The 25,543-nt window shown below is 37.8% G+C and overlaps 3 protein-coding genes across 4 annotated transcripts in view; all 3 read left to right on the top strand.

The window, feature by feature from the left end:
• Nucleotides 1–7,410, top strand: part of LOC149014875 (uncharacterized) — a 28,546-nt gene extending 21,136 nt beyond the window's left edge. For both annotated transcript variants that reach the window (XM_089156285.1, XM_089156286.1), the window contains 4 exons: nt 2,194–2,329; nt 5,333–5,525; nt 5,964–6,046; nt 6,164–7,410. In XM_089156285.1, the coding sequence (XP_089012411.1) occupies nt 2,194–2,329; nt 5,333–5,525; nt 5,964–6,046; nt 6,164–6,286 (535 nt within the window). In that variant the 3' untranslated portion in view covers nt 6,287–7,410. The remainder of the gene's footprint in view (nt 1–2,193; nt 2,330–5,332; nt 5,526–5,963; nt 6,047–6,163) is intronic.
• A 4,551-nt stretch (nt 7,411–11,961) lies between these two features.
• On the top strand, nt 11,962–16,458 carry LOC149014874 (uncharacterized). The gene is given in 3 exon segments (XM_089156088.1): nt 11,962–13,034; nt 13,144–15,105; nt 15,107–16,458. Coding segments are annotated over 2 exon segments (2,826 nt in total). The 5' UTR covers nt 11,962–13,034; nt 13,144–13,263; the 3' UTR covers nt 16,091–16,458.
• A 6,266-nt stretch (nt 16,459–22,724) lies between these two features.
• On the top strand, nt 22,725–24,989 carry LOC149014873 (B3 domain-containing protein Os01g0723500-like; the record flags this gene model as incomplete). Its single annotated transcript, XM_089155368.1, has 3 exons — nt 22,725–23,124; nt 23,505–23,737; nt 24,533–24,989. Coding segments are annotated over 3 exons (885 nt in total), but the record flags the coding sequence as incomplete, so codon positions are not given.
• Between the last annotated feature and the right edge of the window lie 554 nt (nt 24,990–25,543).

The raw sequence follows: 25,543 nt of genomic DNA, 5'->3' as shown, positions 1-25,543 counted from the left end.
TGAAGTCCAAATATAAGGGAGTGATAGAAGTTTGCTCTTATTTATTTAGTTGTTTATTAGTTTAAGTTGCAAGTTATTTCAGTTTCATAGTTTTACTAGGAGTCTTGTTCTTTTTCCCTTCAAATACTTGCATATACCCCAACATTGGGACAGTGAATTCAATTCAGCAGAAGCTTGTTGAGTATACCTTTAAAGTCTGTGATTATGGGATCTCTTTCTGCTTTTCCAGCCCTGTTTTCCCTCGTCTCACCAATACATGTACAATGGGTTTCTTGTGTCAAAGGTTTTCTGGTTTAAACTATCCTACTGTTCATGGCAAGTGGTTGCTTGATCTCCCTGAAGAAGTTTGTTGCAGATAACATGCAAGCAGTACACATAATTACAAAGTTTTGAATGCAGAAACATTAAATACATCTTCATCTGCGCTTTTACATTCATATATTTTCGCCTTTGAATCTGATGCCAACATTTATTAATTTAATGGAGCTCTTGTGAAGAATTGGGGAAGAGTGTTTCAGTTTTGCTCTTCTCTATTTCCTTTAGTCAACGGTTATTGGATGAATGCTAGTTTCATTTTGCCTGAAAAGGAGGTAGAAGAATTTTCATACTCATGATCAAGCAACATCTTCCTAAAGGCTTAAACAGGCATGAGCAATCTTTAATTTCCAAATCATTTCGTTGGCTTATGTTGGCATCAGCTTTAGTTTCAGGTTTCTCATAGCATCTTCGAATTTTAATTTCTGTCCATCATAAAGTGTAATCTCTTGCGTTTCTCAACTTAAAATTTGATATCAGGTTTATCTTTGAATGTTTACTAAATGCTATTTATCTTCCTTTCATATAATACCTGCAGCACCCCAGAATCTAGAGTCATCTAAAATAAGACTGCCATTCTGTTCGAACGGCTCTGGTCAATTCTAGGCTTTGATGTCTTAGATGTGCTAGGCAGCTATAGGGGAAGCTGTTTGTAAAGGTTTGGGTTTTGCAGACAAGAATATTGCTGCAATTGAAGTTTCTGCAATTTAGGCATTTGGGTTTCAGTTTCTGGAAAGTGGATAATGAGTAAATCTAGGGTAACTAGTTGAAATTTGGGGATGGGATGTGAACTGAGTTTCCACCTAAGGCAGGGGAAGAATCAATCCATATATGCGCCAACAGTGATGGTTGAATTGGTTGGGTGAGTTTTAGGGTTTCTAGGGTTTGAATATGGGGAGTGGGCTGTGAACTGGATGGAGTTCTCAGTAGGGGCAGGGGTTGATTTCAGTGAAAGATGGAAGGTTATATTATGACTGGGACGAAACCTAGGGTTAGAGAATTAGAAAAACAATTATTGGGTTGAGGATTTTGTAAACATATTTTCAGTGAAAGATGGAAGGTTATATTATGATTGGGAAGAAACCTAGGGTTAGAGAATTAGAAAAACAATTATTGGGTTAAAGATTTTGTAAACATATTCTTGCGGCAGTCGAACCTTGGCAGCAGCTTGCTAGCGGTGGAACTTGAACAAAAACCATAACTTGGAAGATAACTTGAAGGAGATCCTGAAACTAGTTGAAAGGGTTCTTTAAGTTGAACCTCTCGGGCTTTACATGACTCCTTGCAAATGCTAACAAAATCTTGTTGAAGAAGATGAGGCAGCACCTAACAGATTGTGAAGGCCATGAATTTCAAGATTTCTCGAGTGAGGGCAACACCCCCCCCCCCCCAAAAAAAAAAAAAAAAAAGAAAAGAAGAGAATATTAGAACATGGCCTAAAGGCATTTGTCCTACTTGGATTAGGAAAACAAAGTAAAGCGTGCCTTGGAAATTTGTTAGCAGGTGTGGAGAAGAGTAAACAGTCTAAAGTAATGACATCTAAAAAGGAATATTCCCTAATCCAAAAAGTGGATATCCTACAATGACTTAAATTGGATCACTGGTTCAAGCTAGTGAATCTGGTTCACTCTAGAACAGCAAACACATGAAAGTGGGGAAGCCCAACTACCTAATTACCCCTTTGTATATTACCTAATTACCCCTACTTTTGGCCCTTGAAAGTGAATTATTTCATATGAAACCGTAAAACAAGCCTAATTCGGTGATGGATCTGCATAACCTGAACTTTGTTGAAAATGTTTGCAATTGATAATGCTATATTTTCATGTCATACTACCAATCAACCTGAGATATATGTCATTATCTTTCCTTTTGCAGAAGACAAGTTTTCTGGATCTCAAAGCAAATTTTACAGCTGGTTATGGAAGATGCCATTGATGACTGGCTCTTAAGGCAAATCCAATGGCTTCGACGAGATGACATTATTGCTCAAGGAATCCATTGGGTTCAGGATGTAAGCCAAAAGCTTCTTTCATTACCATCCATCTTAAATTTCTGGACCATGTTACCATCTGAAACTTGAAATATGGTATGCAACACAAATGGACATTTTCTTTTCTTCTTAGATGAACAGTGAGGTCCGTCTGACTCCTCTTATGGGAAACTTCCTTTGAGGAGGGAATTGATGCGGGCCTGGAAACCTTCATCTGCAAGAGGAACCCCAAATAGGGCTCTAGAGGCTGCTACCCATCAGTATCAGTAGCACCAGAAGACACTTTTTTCTGTCTCTTTCAATTTCAGTTTGGCTGTTATTTTTTGTAAATCTGCCCAAGTTAAGCATTAGGGCAGAACAGTCTTTCACTTTTGTTTATTAGCTTCTAAAGGCCACGGTTTTGATTTCTATTTCTGTACTAGGTTCCAAGTTCTATCGCAAGTAGGATTCCTATGTCCAGCAATTTCCCGAGTCCTGTTCTGAGGAATCCTGAATCCCATTGTAAGATTGATTAGCCATCTATTTACTAAAAAAAAAAGAAGTAGAAAAGAAAAGGAAGACACTACTTGGTTATTGACTTTTGCTGGTTCTTTCTGAGATTTGTCTGATCTAAGCCTAAAATTGGAATCATTGCTTGGTGTTTAAAGTCCAAGAGGCTTGGGATCCTTGGTGCTTAAAGTCCAAGGTGATTTGGTAGGTTCTTAGTGGTTAACGTCCAAGATCCCATTTGGGGCCTTTGGATTCAGACTGCATCCTCATCAAATCCACATCCACTACTCGGATTCAGGTTTAACGGCTGGTAAGCTTGAAGGCCAGACCTTCCCCAACCATCTTTCCCTTCTTTTGCCTTTCCTTGAATTCTTGACCGATTCCAGCGAACCACCCTAACCACCAAAATCAAGAAGCTCTAACCGAACTTCATGCACGTACTTTCCGGAATCCCAGTGACCTTTGATCCAAATCCCACCATCCTAACCCTAGAAACCAGCAAGTTATGGGAGTTTCAAAATTGTTAGATTCTAAAATCAAGGAGCTCTAGAACTTTCAATCTAAACCCAACCAAGTTTGGAGGATATTTCGTGTACTCTTAACACCTAGACTTTATCCAAGTTTCTTTCCAATTCTATGGGTGAAAGCCCTACTTGCCCATGTCAGGGGTTTCATCCATATCACCATGTCTCAAGGAACCACTCTTTAAACCTTTTGTTTTGATTACTTTCTAGCCTCTTATCAACCCATTTGACTCCATCTTCAATTACTACGTCATTCCATCAAATATTATTATTGTTTCAGTCTAATCCCTTACACCCTATAAGGTCATCCCATACACTTTAGCCCAATAACCCCAAGTCTTTCTTTTCTATCCCATTGAGTTGCTTCTGTTTCTTGGTTATTGGCCCCCATTCATTTGAACTTAGATCAGGAATCTAAGCCAAGAATTTGAAGATCTTCGGTATATTAGTAATTTTGAATGTGAATGTGTCTGAGTTCATTCTAAACTGAGACTAATTTTCGAGTGTCAAGTCTTGCTTTGAGTCATTGCGTTTGAAATGTTTTTCCTGTAGGCAAATGTGTTTTGCTTCATATCTTTGGCAGTATTTTTGAAGTTTAGTACTATGATGTGACATGTTCGCTAGTTGCAAGTCTTGCTTTGAGTCATTGCATTTGAAATGCATATCCTTTTCCCTAGAGAAGAGTCTTACTTGCAAAACGTGACCTCTGATGCACACAAATTATTTAGTTTGAAAAAAAGACTGAAATTTTCGGAGTTGGTGTTGAAATTAGCTTGTGTCAAATATTTAGGTTGCAAACAAGAGAAGCCACCTCCCAACGTCCCTCAGTTCTTTCCCATCCTGATACAAACTGCAGTCCCCATTGCACCGACTCTGTATCGACACTTCTACAAGAAAGAGAAAATGCTTCAAATCTCCTTAATTATTATCCATAAATATTTATATTGCAAAAATGCAGAATATATTTCACAATAAAACCACAAATTTTCTCATTGCAAAAATGCAGAATATATTTCACAATAAAACCACAAATTTTCTAAGTATTTGGCTAGAGAGTCTTCTTTACACAGACCTGCTGCCATGTGAGATCCCCCAATATTGTGGTTTTGGTAGACACTAAAGTCTCCTGTCAAATGTCAACTTTCAGCCGAAACAGAATTTGCCTTGTGGAAGGATGAAGCATTATTCAGGACTATGCAGAGAGGGTGCATGGACTACTAAGTGTGCATGGGCATACATGGAAGAATATATGGTTGAATGTGAGTTTGAAATTTCATGTGACCTTGTCAATACTCTCCCATTTCTGGCCAACAGTCAGAAGCCACTACAACATCATCATTCTTTGTGTCAAAACTGAGGCTGACCATGGAGGCAAACTTGCTATTTGCACTTTGTAATGAAACTGACACTTGGTTCCAGCCCTTTTTTATTTCTTATCACACCTTTCTGTTTTGAATAACTAGGACCTTTTACTAATTGAAGAAGTCATTCCAGATGCTTGTGTTTTCTTGCATTCCAAGTTTTTTGTTTATATATTGCAAGGACTTTCTTGGGATTGTCTCAGTTCAGCAGAAGTTAATGATTTTCCTTGTGCAACCGATTTCATGCACATCTTTTAGTATAACAGATATTTCAAAGCAAGGCAAACTTGAAGCCATCTGAAAACCCAGAAATAAATATACCGTGGAAAAAAGCTGAGGTTCATCAAGTGGTGAATTCTTTATTCAACCACATATATCTTGTGTTTTCTGTCATTTTTCTATCATTATCTTATTTTCAATAGATTTCGTCTTACTTGACCTTGTGACTTAATTATTTGAGAAATAGAACATTCAATTCTAAAGTTCACATGCTTATTTTGAGGAACTTGTCACATTTTAGAAATTATGGGTTGCTGTGGAGGAAGTGTTGTAATGTCCAAGTTAACATGGGAGTCACTTGGTCGATGGAAATTGAATCTAAAGCTGAGATCAGTTTCGATCCTAAATTTTGGGTTTCTCTCTTTTCACAGGTTCTCTGGCCTAATGGCACATTCTTTTTGAAACTGGACAATATTCAAGGTGATGTAGGTGATTCTTGTTTCGGCCAGAAACCAACACAAACTGAAAACCACTTAACTGGCAATAGGATCTCTAGACCAGGGTCTTTTGAGTCACAGCTAGAGGCAGCTCGTAGAGCCAGTGACGTCAAAAAAATGATCCTTGGTGAGAATAATGTTGTCTTATGATTTTTTTATGCTGTTTACATAATTGTTGTCCAGCCCCAGCCCCTGTGCACCCCCACCCCTCTTTATTTTCCTCTGCTTTTGTTAGAAGTCGTAGAACAAATCTGTTTTTTGCTTATGCTTTTCTTCTTTTCTCTTTGACCTTAGTTTTTCCTTCTTCTTGTCTGGATTCATGTAGCCAACCCTGTTAAGTTGGGTTGAGGACATGTTTTTATGTTGTAGCGGTACACTTTCTCCCCCCCCCCCCCTTTTCTTTTAAAAAATATATAATTTGTGGGTTTTAGTGCTACAGACCTTGGTTCTAGTTCTGGAAAGGTGGCTTTATCACTTCGTTCTTGCATTACAAAGTGCAGGGAGGGCTGCAGGATAGTTGTACTTACTAAACATACACAATTGATGAGAAATCTGTTTCTTTCAGGTGGAGCTCCTAGTGCCTTAGTTAGCTTGATTGGGCCTAAACAGTACAAGCGTTGTGCCAGAGACATTTATTATTTCCTTCAGGTATATTCAATTAAATTTTTGCCCCTTGCACTGTCCCAAGTTATATTCCTTCTTTCACTTATTTTTGTTAGTTCTGTTGGATCCTATTTTGACAATGTTGGTTTTTGCACACTGCAGTCATCTATTTGTATCAAACAACTTGCATATGCAATGTTGGAACTAATACTAGTAACAGTCTTCCCTGAGTTGCATGATCTTATTGTGGATGTACACAAAAAAATGGAAGTTCAACCAGCATAGGAATCTTGGCCATCCACTTCCGGTAGAATGTATATTCCTCTCTAACTGATGGTTGAAAAGCTTCTGAGTGACAATGTCTGTTAGTTTGCCTCTATCCAGTTCTTTGTTTGCAAGGTGCTGTCACATTTAGCCAATTTGTCTCTATTGGTTGCCTTTTAGAGAACCAGGAATCAACACACTGAGGAACACCGTTTTCTTATGTAACACATGATAATTCTTTTTTTTTTATTATTTTTTATTTGGGGTGGGGGGGGGTCAGAGAGCCATATATCTCTATCCCATTCTAACTGTACAGATTGTACATTTTGAGTGTACAGAAAAGCAATGGTAAATGTTTTCCTACAAACTGTAGTGACACTAATCAGTAAAGATATGCAACTCTGTGAAGTGCGCAGTTAACTTGGATTTTCTGTCTGTATTTCTTAGTGATTATTCGCAGTCTTAACCAATGCATATTGTGGTTATCTATAATCCCATGATTTGTGATTTTCTGGCTACCTACTTAATATTTTTCAACATTTTGATATTATTTCAGTTCATGAAAAGTTATGTTAAGAATTTTTGTTTTCCCATTGATTGGTTGTACTAGTGTATGCACACCATGCATGTAAAGAACCAGTTGCTTGTTGATATTGCTTCACTAGTAGTTGTATCAGGGCAGGTACTAAATAGAACCTGAAAGGAAAATGGGATCATATACAAAATAATAGTATCATTCTGTTGCATTACAGTTCTTACCATTCTGGGTCACGTCTGTTCACTGGATGGTGCATATCTATACTGGTCTTTAACATCACTTGATTGTGTTCTTCCTTTTGAAAGATTGCAAAAAATAGACCTGAGCCCATATAGTCATATGTCTGAATCAAGCGATTTGTGGTGTGGAGTGAGGGACATTGTTAGGCTGGTGCATCTAATGTGGTGGTGCTTATAGTGTCTAGTGTTGGATGGACACTGAGGATTCTAGTTAATCTCAGCAAACAACAGAGCATGTGTATATTGTACCAACTAAAGTGAAATAAACCAGTTCTTTTTTTAAATTTGAACTGACCTGTTCATTTATGTGACTAAGATTTAATGAAATATATGCGGTGCTCATGGAACGTTGGGCACCAGACACACCAACCTAGATTTTATGTGCAAGATTTTGGCGTGAGGGGGTGCAGTTCAGACTTTCAAAAAGAAAGGTCTCGGATTCTTGCTGCCTTACTCACCTTTCAGCTCTCACATCCGTAAGGCTGCGTTTGTTTGCTGGAATAAAGGTGGTGTGGGAAAAAAGGGGTGGAAAAATTCTTGAAAAAATTGTAGATTTTTCACTTTTCCTTTAAATCCCAAAATGGTAAATTGTTTGGTTGCTTGGGATGGGAAAGTGGGAGAAACTTGATTGGTGATGTGGCAGCCCAACTTTTCCACCCCATGCCATTTTAAAACTCCACATATTTGGTGGGACTTTGTGGAAAATTTGAGAAAAGTAAAAAGTGAGACCCACCACTATCACATTTCCACAAAATCCTTTCCTTTCTTTTTTTATCCTCAACCCATTATATATGGGACCCATGTTTTTTTTTTTTTTTTCCACTCTACCTTTGCAAACAAACGCAGCCTAAGAGAACCTTTTCTAGTCAAGACAGAGATCTGGATTTCTCTACCAAAAGAAACAAAAGAAAAAACAGGACTGGACTCACGACCATCAAATCAATGGAGGAAAAAAAGAAGAAATTATAGGAAGAAAACAACCAGAGCTGGACCATTACGACAGCACTCCAATTCATAATGGGTGAAGGTGTTATTATTTGCTTACGAAATTCTCTGCTAGCAGACAAGCAAGAAGAATAGAGCTGGTATATCCTTGCATTCTGGTGGGGGATTGTGTTGGTTTTTTTATTCCTTTCTCCACCTTCAATTTGTTAAACAAGTAAAAGTGAAAAAAACAAAGAGAGCTGGTAGGTCAAGATCTCTTCAATCACCATTGCTCAACAATCCAACCCAAAATCTGATCTTTTGCAATCAATATCCACTCATCTTCCTTCCTTTATTTAGGATGGATAAGGCTCTATACAACCTAATAAAGTAAATGTTCATGTTGTCTGAGGTAGTGGGATGGAGATTGCAAATAGCTTACGTTACTGGGCTTAGAGAGCTTTTTCTAAAATCTATGATGAAGATCTTTTAGGCGTCATAATGGTTAATGATATATGATTTTTTTTACTACTTTTTTCTCTCCGACAATCAGCTTATAAAACTTCACATACATATAATTTGTGAAGTCTTAGGTCGTTTAAGTGTTCATGTGTGGAGAAGTAAGTTAATTCAAGAATTAGAAGAAAGGATATACAACCAACGGGGATTGGTCCAAGTGGTAAGTAGTTTGGTCCTCTTAAGCAAGGTTCCGGTATTAAAACTTTGCAGATGGAAAAAATCTCTGCTGGGAGACTCACCCACCACAGCCAGGTGTGCAACCCGGGTCAAACACCGGATTAGTCATGGCAAAGCCTTGGAAACTAGGGTTGGCAAACAAAAAAAAAAAAAAAAAGAAGAAAGGATATACATAGTTTAGATCTTATATTATCATCATAGAAGACCACCTCCCCCCCCCCCCCCCCAATCCATGTGCCTGGGCGCCCTAGTCCTTGTGACTGGTTGAAATGACAAAAAAAAATTATATTAGTGTGATGTCTAGCCCCTTTCACAAATATTAACATATGTATTGTCAATTTTATTTTATAATTGTTCAAATACATAAAATTGTCTTGTCTGAGCTTGGGTTCAAATCGGGACCTCATGTGTGAGACTAGCGTGATGACCATTGACCAATTACACCACTCAGACCATGTACCATCAGTTGACGAATATTGATCCTTTTTTTTCTATCTTATATTTTTCTCTGATAATAATAGATAGAGAAAGTAATATGAATATCATTTCGAAAGATGGAGGAAATAGATGTGGAACACAGTGATGCCAATATCTAATAGAAAGATAATATGCTCAAGCTTATTCTTTATTTAAAATGTAGTGGTTTCTGTTGTCACCAATATGGTATATTTATAATTAATGAACTTTTCTTCCCTCAAGTTTTATCTATTAGAATCTTCAAATCAAATTTTAAAAAAGATTTGCAATCACAATATCATCATCAAGAATTGTCATTTTGTAGCATGGTCTTCAAATTAGTATAACGAAAGACAAATTTTTCTATTGGATATTGTGATCTTGATAGTGATTAATGTAATTTTCAATTTCACAACTTTATTCAATTAAATATCCTGATCTTGATAGTGATTAATGTTATTTTCAATTTCACAACTTTATTCAATCAAATATCCTCTTATGTATCAATATATATCTGAATTTTTTTTCACATATTTCTACTATCACTCAAACAGCTACCTTGGACTTGAATTTTCAAAATAAATACTTATGTTTGACCAATTATTTATATTTATGAACAAAGATTCTTTTCCAATAGATGCTCACCCAGATTTGCATCAGTGCACATCTAGCCAGTCTAACCATTCGATGTTTGCTGAGCACTCACAGAGTGTTGGGCTTGGTGGAGAAGACTTTGCCACCTTAAAAATGAATTGTCAATTAAAAATACAAATTTTTTGTCTTTGCTGAGAATTAAAAATATGAATCAAGAAGAGAGGAAAGAATCCATGTAACACGTGATTCAGACAAGACAAGCTTGGGGTTTGTAAAATGACAAAAAGGATTTGAAAAATATTAGTTTCTGTGTTCAGCAATAGGTAAGTGAATTTACAAAACCATAAACAAAAACAAAATTAAGGTAACCGAGGAAAGCCAAGAAGACTTTGGTTGTATTTTTTTTGGTATGGTATATAAGACTTTGGTTGTGTTAGCAGGCATAAAACCAATATAAAAAACAGAAGTTGAAAAAGCTAAAAAGGTTGCCTAGTTTTCTGAAATGACATAAACAAGACTGACAGATACCAACTGGGTAATTAATGGAGAAAACAGAGAGCAGCACCAACTTAGGCGATTTAGTGAAGACCAGCATTTTATGGGTTTGAAGATTCCAACTTTAGAAATTTGTAGTTTTGCACAGAACAAACGAAACAGAGATGATTTAGGGGATTTTTCTTCAGTTCAGTGCATTGCTATTAACAGATACAACTTGGACTGTTAGAATGAGATCTCCAATTCTGTTGAGATTTTGTCGAGACTAAAATCTTGTTTGAGATCTTGATCTGACGGCTAAAACTAATGCTTAACGATTTGGTGCCATTAATGGCACTGAACCGAAGCAAAATTGAATATCAATTGTTTCTATTTTGAGAAACATCAAAAGTATTAATAGATATTCCTTCTTTTGTAATACTAGAGATAAGATAAAGAATCGAACATTTTTCACGAAGATAGAGACTAGGGTTTCATCGGAGAAAGAGAAACTTTAGTGAAGAAAGAACTAAACAATCCCTATTGTTATTTAAAAAGCAATGAATGAAGCAATTCTAGTGTAATATGAACAGAGTTTTTTTTGTTTAGATATTAGTATACCAAGTTCCATGAACAACCCTTTTTTAAAATTATCTTACTTAAATCCCATCTTTGCTTACATCTTAGTTTCTTAGATGGACAGAACAACAATTTGTCACTATTGCCATCAAAGGTTGCTCAGTAAATAATGATCAACAATTTGTCACTATTGCCATCAAAGGTTGCTCAGTAAATAATGATCAACATTTTTTAGTAAAGAAGTCAAGAGTTAAACTTTCCTTAGTCCCCCACTCTTAACAATTTGTCATTATTGCCATCAAAGGTTGTAAATAATGATCAACATTTTTTTTACTGAAATTTTCATAAGTTCCAACCCAAGCAGTTCTTTTCGATTCTCTTTTCACCTATGGGAGAGACGAGTCCGTATCATTTCCCTTGACGATGAGCAGTCTATGCTCCCTGACGACTATTGACAATAAATTATAAGAAAACCCATAAGATTATGATGATGAGTTTTTTTAATTCTTCTAAAACAATACTTTAATATTTTTTACTTGTGAATTCCACATAATTTGTGATTGTAAAACCGTCGAGAGTACAACGTCACGGAAGATGATCCACACTCGGGAGAGAAAGCACCAACTGCACATCCACTGTGTGTAAAACTGTGAAAACACAAAAACATTTTTTTACTGAGAGCCATTACTCTTCACCGGCAAAACCCCACCACCAGTGTACGTGAAGTGAGTGATTACGTGGTTGCCCATCTACCAAATTTAATGGGGTCGTAGCTGTCTAACGTCCAACGGCAGGGTGGGTAACCTCATTTTGAGTTATTTCCTTGGGACCCACAGAATCTACCCCTACCTCTCCCTTTCTGATCGTCGGATTAGAATCTACCTTAGATGCCATAGCGGATCACCATCCGTATTAAGGGCAGTGAAGTTAGGACATAAGACAGATAATGGCTTTATATCGTGGGCTAATTTGACTTTTTAATCCACAGGAAGAAATGGCCAAATGGGAAAAAGAGTCTGTGGGTCCCCCAGAAGAAACATATTAACATTGATTAATGAATTAAATAATCAGTATCGGATTTATTCTTGTATTAATTATTTGTTGCAGAGAAAATGAAATAAGTCAATGCTTCTGCTGAGGTTTCAGGGGAGAGATGAAAAGATGATTTGAATATTACGTGGCAGTTATGATGAGGTTCTGTAAATTTTGGTAAAAGGGTTTCATTAGTGATGGTAGAAATGAAAATAGAAAAAAAAAAGAGTTATTTTTTTGGAGTACAGGAAGTAATAATGAGAAGTAAAAGAGCAGAGTTACAATCAATGCAGACATGTTTGGAATTGAATTGATTGACTCGAGAAGTAATGAGAAGTTGATGCGAAGAAAGGTTGGGTTTTTAATTTTGTTGCAGAGGTAAACGAAGAGAAAACTCGAGAGGGGTTTTGGGCGCTAGAGAGGTGGAGGTGGGAGTTGACCACAGTGTTTCGGTTTCTATTTCTGTTTCTGTCTTTTTTCTGGGTTTAGTCTCAAGGGTTTTAATAGGGTTTTTTGAGGGAATCCTAGGCTGACTTTTTAAGGAGAAGGATTTTTCAAGTTTTGGGTTCTCAGGGATTTCTTTTTGGATCTGGGATTTCTTGGACTGGATTTTGCGTTAGTCTTGTTCTGGTTTTGCAGTACAGTTCAATTTTAAGTTTGAGTGGAAATAATTTGTTGGGTTGGGTTCTTGGGAATTTGTGAACTATTTCTGGGGTTTGAGGTTCCTTTACGTTATGGTGGAGTGGGTTGCTGGATTTGTTGATTCCAGGTTCCCTGGTTTTCTGGGGGTTTTGTTTGGTTGTCTGAAAATGTAAGTTTTCATTCTTTTACGGAATGGAAACCTGGAAATTTGTCATTTGGGATTTTTTGCTCGCTCATTTTCTGGGAAGTTGATTTGGTAAACATTTTCTGGTTTGAATCTTCCTGGGTTTGAGTTTCAGTAGTCAGACTCGGAATAAAAGTAAGATTTGACTGAACTAAGGTAAAAGGTCAGAGGTGAGAACGGGATCTTCATTTGATGGTTGTTTTTGTTCCTTTTCACCCTTTTCCCTTCTTTAGGACCGTGACTTGGAGATCTAGTTAAAGTTCTGGGTTTTAGCGGAAGAATTTCTGATTCGGAGTGTTTGAATGTTTTCAATAAAGTAAAGCTTCCGGGGTCCAGCCAAAGTTTGGAATGTCGTTGATTCTATACGGGTTTTCCCTCCTCGCATTAGGGTTTTGATTTTCGAAAGCAGAGGTTTGATTTTTTTTCGGAAAGCTTGGATTCCTTTTGCTTTCTGTGAACCTGCTACTGCTAGGGTTTGAAAATTTGGAACACTGAATCTGTTTTTATTGTGGTTTTTCAGATGGGCTAACACCTGCAATTCAAGTTCGAGTTCGAGTTCGGGTTCGGGTTGCGCTGTGACTGGTTTTTGTTTCTGGGTTTCTCACGCCGAAGATTGATCTTGTGAGGAGAGTTTCAATCAATGCATCTTTCACTATGGAAGCCTATATCCCACTGTGCTGCCCTAATCCTTGACAAGAAGAGTAGAAGGAGAGGTGGATTGGATTTGACGGAGGAAAGCAGCAAGGGAAAACCTTCGATCCTCCGGCAGTTACAGGAGAACAAGCTTAGAGAGGCTCTTGAGGAAGCTTCAGAAGATGGGTCTCTCTTTAAATCTCAAGATGTGGATTCTGAATCCTTCTCCAATCAAGATGGGAGCTTCGGCAGGTCGAGATCACTCGCCAGACTCCACGCTCAACGAGAGTTCCTTCGTGCCACTTCCCTTGCTGCTGAACGAACATTCGAGACTGAAGACTCCATTCCTGACCTCAGTGAAGCCTTCTCCAAATTCCTCACTATGTATCCCAAGTTTCAATGCTCCGAGATGATCGACAAGCTGAGGTCGGATGAGTATGATCACCTTTCTGATTTGGTTGCCAAGGTATGTCTTGATTACTGTGGCTTTGGGCTCTTTTCTTATCGTCAGACCCTTCAGTATTGGGATTCCTGTGCTTTTAGCCTTTCTGAGATAACTGCAAACTTGAGCAACCATGCTCTCTATGGTGGAGCCGATAAAGGCACTGCAGAACATGATATAAAGGCTAGGATAATGGATTATTTGAACATCCCTGAGAATGAATATGGCCTTGTATTCACTGTCAGTAGAGGTTCTGCTTTTAAATTGTTAGCAGAATCATACCCTTTCCAGACGAATAAGAAGTTGCTGACAATGTTTGACCACGAGAGCCAGTCTGTGAATTGGATGTCTCAGAGTGCGAAAGAGAAAGGTGCGAAGGTTTACAGTGCTTGGTTTAAGTGGCCTACATTGAAACTCTGCACCACTGAGTTGAAAAAACAAATCTCTAACAAAAAAAGGAGGAAGAAGGATTCTGCAGCTGGGCTTTTCGTGTTCCCTGTACAGTCCAGGGTCACTGGAGCCAAATATTCTTACCAATGGATGGCGCTGGCTCAACAAAACAATTGGCATGTCTTGCTTGATGCTGGGTCCTTGGGCCCCAAGGACATGGATTCACTGGGTTTGTCTCTCTTCCGGCCAGATTTTATCATTACATCGTTTTACAGGGTATTTGGTTCTGATCCTACTGGCTTTGGTTGTCTCCTGATTAAGAAATCTGTCATGGGAAGCCTGCATAGTCAGTGTGTTAACACTGGTTCTGGGATGGTTAAGATTGTGCCTGTTTACCCTCAGTACCTGAGTGATTCAGTGGATGATCTGGATGGATTGACTGGAATTAAAGATGACGGGATGGATGTTAATGAAGAAACACCTGAAACTCGCGGTGGTTCACAATTGCCTGCTTTTTCTGGTGTGTTCAGTTCTGCACAGGTGAGGGATGTGTTTGAGACCGAGATGGAGCAAGATAACAGTTCCGATAGGGATGGTGCAAGCACAATATTTGAAGAAACTGAGAGCATTTCGGTTGGCGAAGTTATGAGGAGCCCTGTTTTCAGTGAAGATGACTCATCAGAGAACCTATTTTGGATCGATTTGGGTCAGAGCCCATTTGGATCTGACCATTCTGGCCAGTTGAACAAAACAAAGCTGGGCTCTCCATTACCTCCCTCATGGTTTACTGGGAGGAAAAACCATAATAGGATGTCTCCTAAACCAGCATCAATGATGTCTAGGAGTCCAATCTATGATGATAGTCGAGTAAATCTCAGACCACGTGAAGAGCATGTTCTGTCATTTGATGCAGCTGTATTATCGGTGTCACAGGAACTAGATCGTGTTAAGGAAGTTCCAGATGAGGAACAATTTTCTGAAACAGATCCAACTTCACAGAATGGTGGAAAAGTCTGTGGATTTTCATCATGTTGGTGAGATTGAGGAAGAATCAACTCTATCTGGTTCAAGGTTTTATTGTACTGCAAATGGATCTGCATTTGAAGATTCTTCAGGTACTAAGCGTAGTAGCCAACAGAATGGCCCTCAGATATGCAAGGACACGAAGGAAAGTGCAATAAGGAGAGAGACAGAGGGCGATTTCAGGTTGCTAGGAAGGAGGGAAGGTACCAGATTTGGTGGACCCAGATTCTTTGGGGTGGAGGAGAATGAAAGAGCTTTAAGCATGGGTCGGAGGGTATCCTTCAGCATGGAGGATAACCATAAAGATGATCAAAGTCATATCCTAGACCCTGGAGAAGTTTCTGCAACAACACTTGGTGATGACGAATTGTTGAGTGATGGGGAAGATGAAGATGGCCTAGAATGGGATAGAAGAGAACCTGAGATAATATGCCAGCATCTTGACCATATTAACATGTTGGGCCTCAACAAAACCACCCTTAGATTGCGCTACCTGGTTAATTGGCTTGTGACCTCATTACTGCAACTTCGGTTTTCCAGTTCAGATGGTAGCATGGGAAAGCATCTGGTTCACATATATGGTCCAAAGATCAAATATGAAAGGGGTGCAGCTGTAGCTTTCAATGTGAGACACTGTAGTGGGGGTTTAATTAGTCCCGAACTTGTTCAGAGACTAGCGGATAAACATGGTATATCTCTGGGCATCGGTTTCCTTAGTCATATACGGGTTGTGGACAGCCTGAAAGCTCATTGTGGGTCCTTGGACCTTGATGACACTGCCTTGTGCAGACCAATGATGAATGGCTCCCAAGACAACAAAAATGCATTCCATCGGGTTGAGGTTGTTACGGCATCCCTTGGCTTTTTAACCAATTTTCAAGATGTGTATAAGATGTGGGCATTTGTGGCCAAGTTTCTTAACCCTTCATTTGTTGAAGGGGACAGACTACCAACTGTCCCTGAGGGTTCAGAAACATAACTTTTCCTGTTGGTATAGATCTTTTGTTTCATGTTAAAGTGAGATAGACCCCCACTGCTGGGAAACCCTTACCTTTTTATGAGTACAGAGGTGATGACCACTCTTTGTGGTGCACTTTCTGGGTGTACCAGGCGGTTGGATATGCAGAACTGAGTTTGCTTATATTTCTGAAAAGGTCTTCCATGAGTGGGTGGATTTGTTTATTCTTGGCTTCTTCCCCCCTTCTTATTTGCTTTGTATTTTTCTTGGGTTCATGTAGAGCTTGCTTTAGAAATGTATTACATTTCAAGCAGATATTTGGATGTGGAACCATAATGAAATGGGCACCAACCAAGTTCAGTATTTTGATCTCTCTCTTCCCCCCCCCCCCCCCCTCTCAAAAAAAAAAAAAACCAGGGGGTTGTTTGTTTATTTGCTCTGTTTCCTGTGTACATGATCCTCAGTGGGATGTTATGATTATGGAGGCTTAATACCATTTCATTGAATTGTTTGTTGATGTGAACAAGAATTTCTGCGTTATTGTTGATATTGCATTTCTGAGCCAGTATTTCATGATGAAGAAAATGACGAAGTTTTGCCCATGGATGTAGGTATTGATGATTGTCATTGGATGCCTTCTGCATTTCTTTTTAGTATTTTCCTTTAGAGTTGCAAGTTGCAACACAGAGTTGATAAGAAAAGGGTTGGTTTCATGTGGTAATATATCAGAGCAGAAGAAACCAAGAAATAGATGCACTAATTGAGGTAGAATGGAAAAATAAGAGGGTGCTATTTGATTAGATTAAACGAGTTTTGGTAATGCTGTTCTATGTTGTGCTTTGTTTTGTTAATCGAAATTTTGTCTAGATGACCACCAACAATTTTTTTTGGCATCTTGGATTTTGAATCTGGCTAGGGTTTCTCCCCCCATTCCCTCCCTCCCTAATGCTTCATTGGCCTGAGATTTGTACCTCCCTGCTCTTTGCACCCGATTTAACATCTTTGAATTCATTCAGTTTATCTTCCTGTGGGTTGATGATAATTTGGGTTTCATTACCCACACCATGGAAGATCACAATTTTTCTGCAGTTGATTTATGGGATTGCAGCGCAGTATTGCGGTTGCTGCAGGTAGGTGACATTTGCTTTCTTTTGGGTGATGGTTTTTATTGTTCTTGTTTTTCTGGTTAATGTTGATCTGTTATTTCCTTAGAAGCCTATAGATTCAATTCCCATTTCTAAAGTTTTGCTTTAGATTTGACCTTGGATCCCCTAGAAGTGAAATCTAGAAAACTGGTTTTCGGTCATACATTAAAAAAAAATCTGGAACTATCTAGTCTAATTTTGTATTCTTATTTTGTTCTGACTCAGAAGGTCAGGCTCATGGACGACCTGTTCTTGATTTTTATTTTCTTGAATGCAAAGGTCAGCTTCAAGAATCCGGTTTCTTCAGAATATTTAAATGGAGTTGCTTATCATAAAGACAGGCTTCATTCTTACATACATGTTGAAAACTGGGGGATGGAAACAAGGGACAAAGTCGTTTTCATCATGCATTTGAATTTTATCCCAAGTCAGTCAACTTGATCTAAACACGGAATTAACGTGTTGATGTTTTGTTTGTTCTAATCTATCCAATTACAGATGATTTTGAAATTCTGGGTCGTTGAAGATTCAAAACTTGGATTGGTTGAATGGGTTAATTTGGATCGGATGTTTTTGAGGTTTTCTTTATTGAATTGGTGGGATTTCAATCATTTCATATATCTGGAGCTTATTTTAAGACTTTTAAGATCAATTTCAATCAATTTTGATCTAGTTGGGATTCAAATTAGCATTAAACTAATGTGCTTCCAGAGGTATCTGGGTAGAATCCTGACCTTGAAAGTGACATATATTTCACCTGAAAAAAATAAATTTCTTCTGAGTGATGGACTTATATTTTTAGGTATTAATTAATTTCCTTAAGGTGGTTAATTAATTAATGAGCCATGCCTATTAGAGTATTAGGTTCTGTTTGCCATGCAAATAAATTGATTCTGAAATTCGATTTTCTGGAATTTGAAAAAAGTTGTTTGGGGCTGGACATTTCAGTGGTAATGATGATAACTAAAGAAAATTTCAAGTAGGTCCCATGATTATGGTGCACCTTAAAAGTCCACCATTGGATCAGGTAGATCCTTAAAAAAACCATTTAATCATCTACCATTGATCCATATGGTCCACCATGGTCAAGGGACCAAACCTTGCTTTTCTCATGTGGAACAAGAACAAAGCTACAAAAAGCATTATCTGGTTCTCTTTGTGCTGTGATTCAAAACATACTTGGCCATAAAAATTATATAAAAATGGCTTTAAAGTACCTCAAGATATTATCAGCATCATCATCATCATGATAGCTAAAGAAAAGCAATTCTGTAGCTTCTCCAGATCCTAAACCAAATAATATCATGTGAAGAGGTTCTAGAATGAATGGCTAAAGATCACTTCAAAGCTATCAATGGCTCATATGATAAAGCATGTCCACATGAGTAGATAAAACCAGTTTACCTAACAATGGACCCCAGAGAATTACTAAAAGAAGAGAAGCACCCAGAAACCATAAGATTATTGGTCTTCAGCCATTTTAATTTTGAAGGCTGAAGCTTCTATCTTTATCTCCTTTGCTGCTTTAGTGTCCAAAAGTGGACCCTTCAATTATAGAACAAACCCTTTTTAGAATGAGTCATGGCCGATTCAGTATGAAAACTAGGGCTAGGGTGTCTTCAAGCTGATCCACCAATTCTGGGTTTCAAACACTGGTTCTGGAGAAGGAACTTCAGGACCCAGTGAGAACCCATCATCATATTGACATCATAATAACTAAACCATTTGAAAAGAGAGCACAAGCCCAGGCAGGGGAACATTCTCATCATCCACCAGCACATAAATACTAATTAAAATTCAAAACTTGATAGCTTATCAGGAACCTCAACAAGAATTATGGAGCACTTAAGGTATAATGATATCAATAATGTGTGTCGGTAGATGAAGTGGGGGATTGGCTTTCAAGAAGCTATTACCTGTTCAAACCAGCTATAACTATCTACCTATATTTGGTAGCCATAGCATTTATAAAGCTCCACCTCAAAAAAAAAAGGGTGACCCAGAAGAAAATAAATTTCTCTGACCATATGATGGTCCAGGTTCTATGCTTTAAATGTCAATTTTGGATGGACCACACTAGAACCAGGAGTACCCAAAAATGTGGAACTTAATAGAAAATTTAGAATGTCTTGATGTGGAATCAATTGCTATTTTCCCCTTTTAGACTTCTTATCAAGAAGCTCATTGTCCTATATATTCAAGAAAGTTTTACTGAATTTATCAATCTTATCTACCCTGGGTGTTTCTTCTGCAGCTATGATCATATTTTCCCTGAGAGTGTTTTCACCATGTAAATACTTCATGAAGTTTGTTGTCAATAAATTGCAGAGGATCCCACCAAACCTTGTGGGGCACATTTCTGCAGAAGCATATGCAAATGCCACGACCTTATTTACAAGATTCTAATGGTAATCTTTGGCGCATTAAATTGTGGTGGACCATATGGATCAAAGGTAGACCATTAATGGGTTTTTAAGGATCCACCGGATCAAATGGTGGGTTTTTAAGGTGCACCATGATCATGGGACCAACTTGTGGTTTTCTTTAGTCACCATTAGATCATAAAAGGAAGAGGGTCCACTGAAATTTCCAGACCCAAACAACTTTTTTGAAATTGGTCGAATTTCAGAATGAATGTTTTTTCCATGGCAAACAGAACCTAATGGGCATGGACCTTTTTTTTGGGGTAGCAATGGCCTATTTATTAGTAACCCTGCAATCTTGGGTATAGTCTTCCCCATGTCCCTGACCTAATTTCACTTTTATCTCTATTGTCAAGATTTGACCCCACTGTAACAACCCAAATCCCAGACCCTGGCCTGACTCAAACTAACCAGTTAATCCTAACCTGGTCAACCCAAAAATAACTAGAGTCCGAATCGTCTCGCCCGACAGTTGTTGACCACGAATTATAGAGAGATCCACAAGGTTAAGGTGATGGAGTTTTTTTTTTTATATATTTTATTATTTTTTTTACTTGTAGGCCCCACTTAAGTTGTAGTTGTAACTTGTAACGTTGTTGGGGGGAGCGCTCCCTGTCAAGGGAGATGATCCACACTTCAATACCCAACACCCACCCTTCCTCAAAACCTATACTCTCTAAGGCCCATTTAATTGATAGCTTAACTATGTTGCCCGGTCCAAATACTAAATCAACCCTTCTTATACTTAAACCTTCCCAAGCCCAAAATCATGACTTTGTCTCTAAGGCCATTGATGATGAAGGAGACAGAAGCATGGATTGAAGTGTCGGCAATATATTGCCATGTCGAAGTGGGGCGACACGACACCCCCATCCGATTCGAAGTTGATGATATTATCGCCGATATGTCATCAATATCGTCGATGTCCCCAATGTCGCTTCTCTCTCATGTTTTTTGCATTTTAACCATATTTTGCTTCAATCTTCAACGTTTACAAGTACATCTTGCTTCATTGTCGCTGAATATTACATTGTTTGTGTCGATCAAACGAGATTTCATATAAATCTATGAGTTTTCTAGACTTCCAATTTAGCTCATATACAACCGGGCATGTGTTGTTTAGGACCATTAATTTAGGTGATATTTTAGGTCAAAATAACGCTCCCATTGTGTTTATTGTAAAGTGTCAATTGTGTATCGAAACCATTTAACATACCGATCCACATCGTTCAAAATTCGGTATGGTTACGTACCAAAACCAAATTTCTTCGGTATGGATCTGGTTTTAGGTACTCATACCTTCAGTATGTACCGAAACCGTATCGCACCAAATTAAGTAATATAAATGTAATTTTACAATTAAAATACTTTACCTTTACCTTATCCCTAATTCCCTGTTTCAATTTTTCGTTTCATCCTTTACTCCTCTTCTTAGATTTATTTGTTTTGTCTCTGTTAATATTATATTTTATCGATTGTTTGATCGCAATTTCATTAGGATCTTAATGAACTAATAACAAAAGTGGCATTTGTTTATTTTAAAATTGTACCACAAGACACCTTGTTTAAACCGTTTTCTTCACCGATTTAATACCAAAACTATACCACATTCTGTAAATTTTATACGGTATAGTTATGGTTTTCGGTATTTAAAATTAGTACTATACCGATATCACGAAACCGTTTTGATTGACACCCTTAGTTTATTAGCCCCAATGTTTCTATACATCAATTCTTATTAAAATTACCCCAAATACGTTTGGATCGATTTTTCAATCAAACCCTCCTACTGCAGACACGGCGATTTTTCGAACATTGAAGTGCCTCTCCTACTCATAACCTGCAAAACATCAGCAAAGAACGGTGATGAGAACATCGAAAATGGAGCATGATTTTCAAATTGAGTACGGTCATTTTTTATTGCAGAGGCGGGCAGAGGAGAGAGAAAGAGAGAGGGGAAGACGCTGAGGTTGCTTGCAATGGGGGCAGGACCGCCATGGCCAGCTGGGTTTCTAAATCGGTGAAAGGTCTCAAAGCGACAGAGATCAAAGTACTGGGCACAGGAGCCAAAGAGGGAAAGGATGCAGCAGAAGCAGCGCCGACGGGGAGGACTGAGCAGGCAGGGAGAGAAGAGAAGCTGGGGACGGAATCCTCTGTTACCAGAGCGGAGAACCGATTCTGGCCAATGAGAGAGAGGATGCTTGCTAGAGCAGACTGTCTCTGAAAAAGTAAGTAGAAGTAATTTGATTTTGAGAGTTGTGTTTTGAGAAGTCTTTTTGTTCTGACCGAACTTTTCTTCAAATCTCATTCTTCCCTGTCTCTCTTTTGAGTTTTTCCCTTGTTCTCGACAACCCGCGGCTCCCAAAACCTGAAAAACCAGAAATGGAGAAAAACTTCTGTAAAATTATGTTTCCTGGATTTTCAACGACAAAACTGGTACCTGTTGCCTCTAACCTCTACCAATTAGTTGATGTTAGTCGTGGTAGTATTTGTGGTTTAAATTTTGATATTTTTCAATTAACCAAATTCTACGTTCTTACCATCTACAGTAGAGTATGTGATGCTTTTTTTTTTTTTTTGGGTGGTGGGAACACAATGGAAACTTCCCCTGATCATGAAACCTAGGAAAGAAGTTAAGCTCTCTCACACTATTAGCTTTCTTAGAGTAATAACAGAGAGTGGTAACAACATCTGAAATCAAGAAACTAGTTATGTCAACAAATTCATATGATTGTTTGTTGGTGGTTGCTAGGAATCAAATATTCGTGGGTAGAGGAATGGTTTTTCTTTTTTTAAATCTTGTTTGCTGAACTAGTTCGTTTTTTTCACTCTACTTGAACTTTCATAAAACACCAGGTATTTTGGCCGTATCCAACTGAGTAAATCATGTTTTATCTTTTTAATTATTTTTTTAGTTTTTATTAAGTCAAATTTGAATGTTATTCCATCTTAAGCTATATGTGGTGACATACTGTTGAACTGCTCCATATATTCAAGAAAGTGTAACTAAATATATCCATCTTATCCACCCGGGGTGTTTCTTCTGCAGCTATGCATATCTTCCCTGAGTGTGTTTTCACCTTGTAAATACTTCATTTTTTTGTAAATGTCAATAAATTGCAGAGGATTCCACCACACTTTGTGGAGCACATTTCTGCAGAAGCATATGGAAATGCTACGATCCTACAGGATTTGAATGGTAATCACTGGCGCATTAAATTATGTAGAACTGCAGATGGTGTATTTCTTAGGGATGGCTGGCAGGATTTTGTAAAGGACCATTCCATCTATGACCATAATTTTCTCTTATTTGGATATGATGGAAAAACATGCTTTGATGTGAAAATCTTTGATAAGAGTGCATGCGAAAGAGAATATGAATTTAATGTTGAACCAAATCAAGAACCTGCTTTCTTTGGTGGAATTAAGAGTGAACCATCAATGACTTCTACTGAATCTGATCAAGAAGCCAGCAGAGATGATCCAGGTATGAAAGTGAACAGTTACTTTGACCTCTTGAATTTCTATCCATATCTTTTTACTGAACTGTTGATGAAACTGTGCCTCATGCATTTGAATGCACATGAAGATATTTTCTCGGGGGTAAAGAAAGAAATGAAGAAGTTACTTTTTTTATTTTAATCAATGGAACTGTTTAAGAGAAACTTTTTGTTCATGGAGCTCTATGTAAGTCAAAAGACTTGGTTTCGAAATGAAAAAACTTCTGTTCATATTCAATAGGTTCATATTTCTTATGGGTATTACCATATTACTTCATCCAACAAGTGAGAACTAGTATAGAAACATTTATCTTTTGCTTCTAGGTATCATATAAATGCATTTACGGCATTGTTTTGTATGCTACAGGGCATTTCCTTCCAACTTATAAACCGAAGGGGCGGCCTAAAAAGGCTAGAAGAGTAAATGTCAAGCTGAACCATAAACCATTGTCAAAACCTATGTGTACCTCGTCAAGAAGGCGGCCTGTAACTGAAGAAGAAAGGAAAATAGTTCTTGAAAAAGCAGGGTCTTTTACATCAGAGTTTCCTTATTTCTCAAGGTGTTTAAGTGCTGCAGACGTGTACATGGGATCTTCTCTCGTGAGTTATTGTGCAACTTGTTTGCTTCTTATTACAATCTTGTTGTGAACCGTTCTAAATATTCTAAACCTATGCATAACTAGACAAATAATTTCAGTAGTAAAAATTTCCCAGGTGCTATCACCACACATAAGAGAGCTGAATGCAGCTACAAACTGGGCTGTGATATAGAAAGTTTAAGTCAAATTAACCTTAAAGAAGTGAATATACATTACAACTCAATCTCTTTTAAGTTCCACCACTTTTTTTTAATGCACTTAGGGAATCCTTTGTGTCTATTTTTTCAAGGTTCTAGATTTCTTCTTTGAGTTAAATGCCATATTGGCCTCTTTGTTGCAAAAGCAGGACTTGAATGTGTCTTGGCAATGTGTGATTTGTCAAAAGCAGGGCTCTGAAATGTTCAACTTCACAATCTATCATCCCTCCCAAAGCATGTTATTATTTCAATGATTATGATTTGGATTGGGTAAAAGATGCCCACATGAATTAAATAAAGCATACATTGATAAGTTAGTCACAGAGAAATTGATCACTAGTCTTCAGTATCCATATGAGACAGAACAACATGATATTATTATATGAAACTATGAAAGAACGCTAAAGAGTCCAGAGATGGATCTGCTGCTGTGTGTAAGAGAGATATATCTAAGTGTATATAAGAGAAGATGGGGCCCATTTAAAACTTTGATAGCAAATATCGTGAATGTCTATTATTTCAAGCTATTCTTTTATTAGCAGTAATTTTTTGTCATTATTATTGATTTTTATTTTACTAATCAAACATTATTCTCGCAGTATATCTCATTAGAGTTTGCTACAAGATACATTCATATTGGAAGGAAAACACAGATCACCCTTAAGAACAGAGAAGGCCAAGCTTGGAAGGTAAACTGCTTGAAGACTACCAGGGGATGGACTAGCCTATCCAGAGGTTGGAAGAAATTTGCACATGATAACAAACTTGAAGAAGCAGATATCTGCATTTTTGAGCTTGTGGGTGAGTTTGAAATGCTAGTCCATATTTTCCAAGCAGTTCAAGACAGTTAACTTTGCAGTGAGAAGCAAATTTGAAATATGCTATCAGCATAGGGAGAAGAAAACAGGTAGATGTTTTAGGAAATGCTACTTCAGTCTTTTAAATTTTGCATTGAGGAAAAACAATGTTTCCCTGGCTTGGTTAATTAGATTTTTCAGCATTAAAATATTGTAGTATTTATTAGTAAAGTCTTTTATCTCTAATGTGTGGATTCCCCCCCCCCCCCCCCCCCTTCTTCTTATTTGGTATGTATTTTCCTTGGGTTCATGTAGAGTTTGCTTCAGAAATGTATATCATTTCAAGCTGATATTTGGAAGTGGAACCATAATGAAATGGATTCCAACCATGTTCCAGTATTTTGGTATTCCCTCCCCCCACCTTCTCTCTTCTGTTTATTTGCTCTGTTCCTGTGTACATGATCCTCACTCCTCAGTGGGGTGTTATGATTTAAATGGAGGCTTAATACCATTTTCGGGAATTGTTTGTTGATGTTAACTAGGCTTTCTGCTTTGTGGTTGATATTGCTCTACCGAAACAATATATCATGATGAAGAAAATGATGAAGTTGCAAGTTGATGTGGGTAGTAATGATTCTGTCATTTAATACACTCTGCTTTCTTTATAGTATTTTCGTTTAGAGTTGCAAGTTGCAACAGAGTTGATAAGAAAGGGATTGATTCCATGTAATAATAAAATTAGAGCAGATGAAGCAAAGAAACTGATGCACTATTTGAAATAGAGTGGAAGAATTAGAGTATGCAATTTGATTC

This window comes from Hakea prostrata, chromosome 5, assembly GCF_041222555.1.
Source record: "Hakea prostrata isolate BN-2017 chromosome 5, UWA_Hpros_2, whole genome shotgun sequence".
Taxonomy (NCBI): domain Eukaryota; kingdom Viridiplantae; phylum Streptophyta; class Magnoliopsida; order Proteales; family Proteaceae; genus Hakea; species Hakea prostrata.
This window is presented reverse-complemented; position numbering and strand designations above follow the sequence as displayed.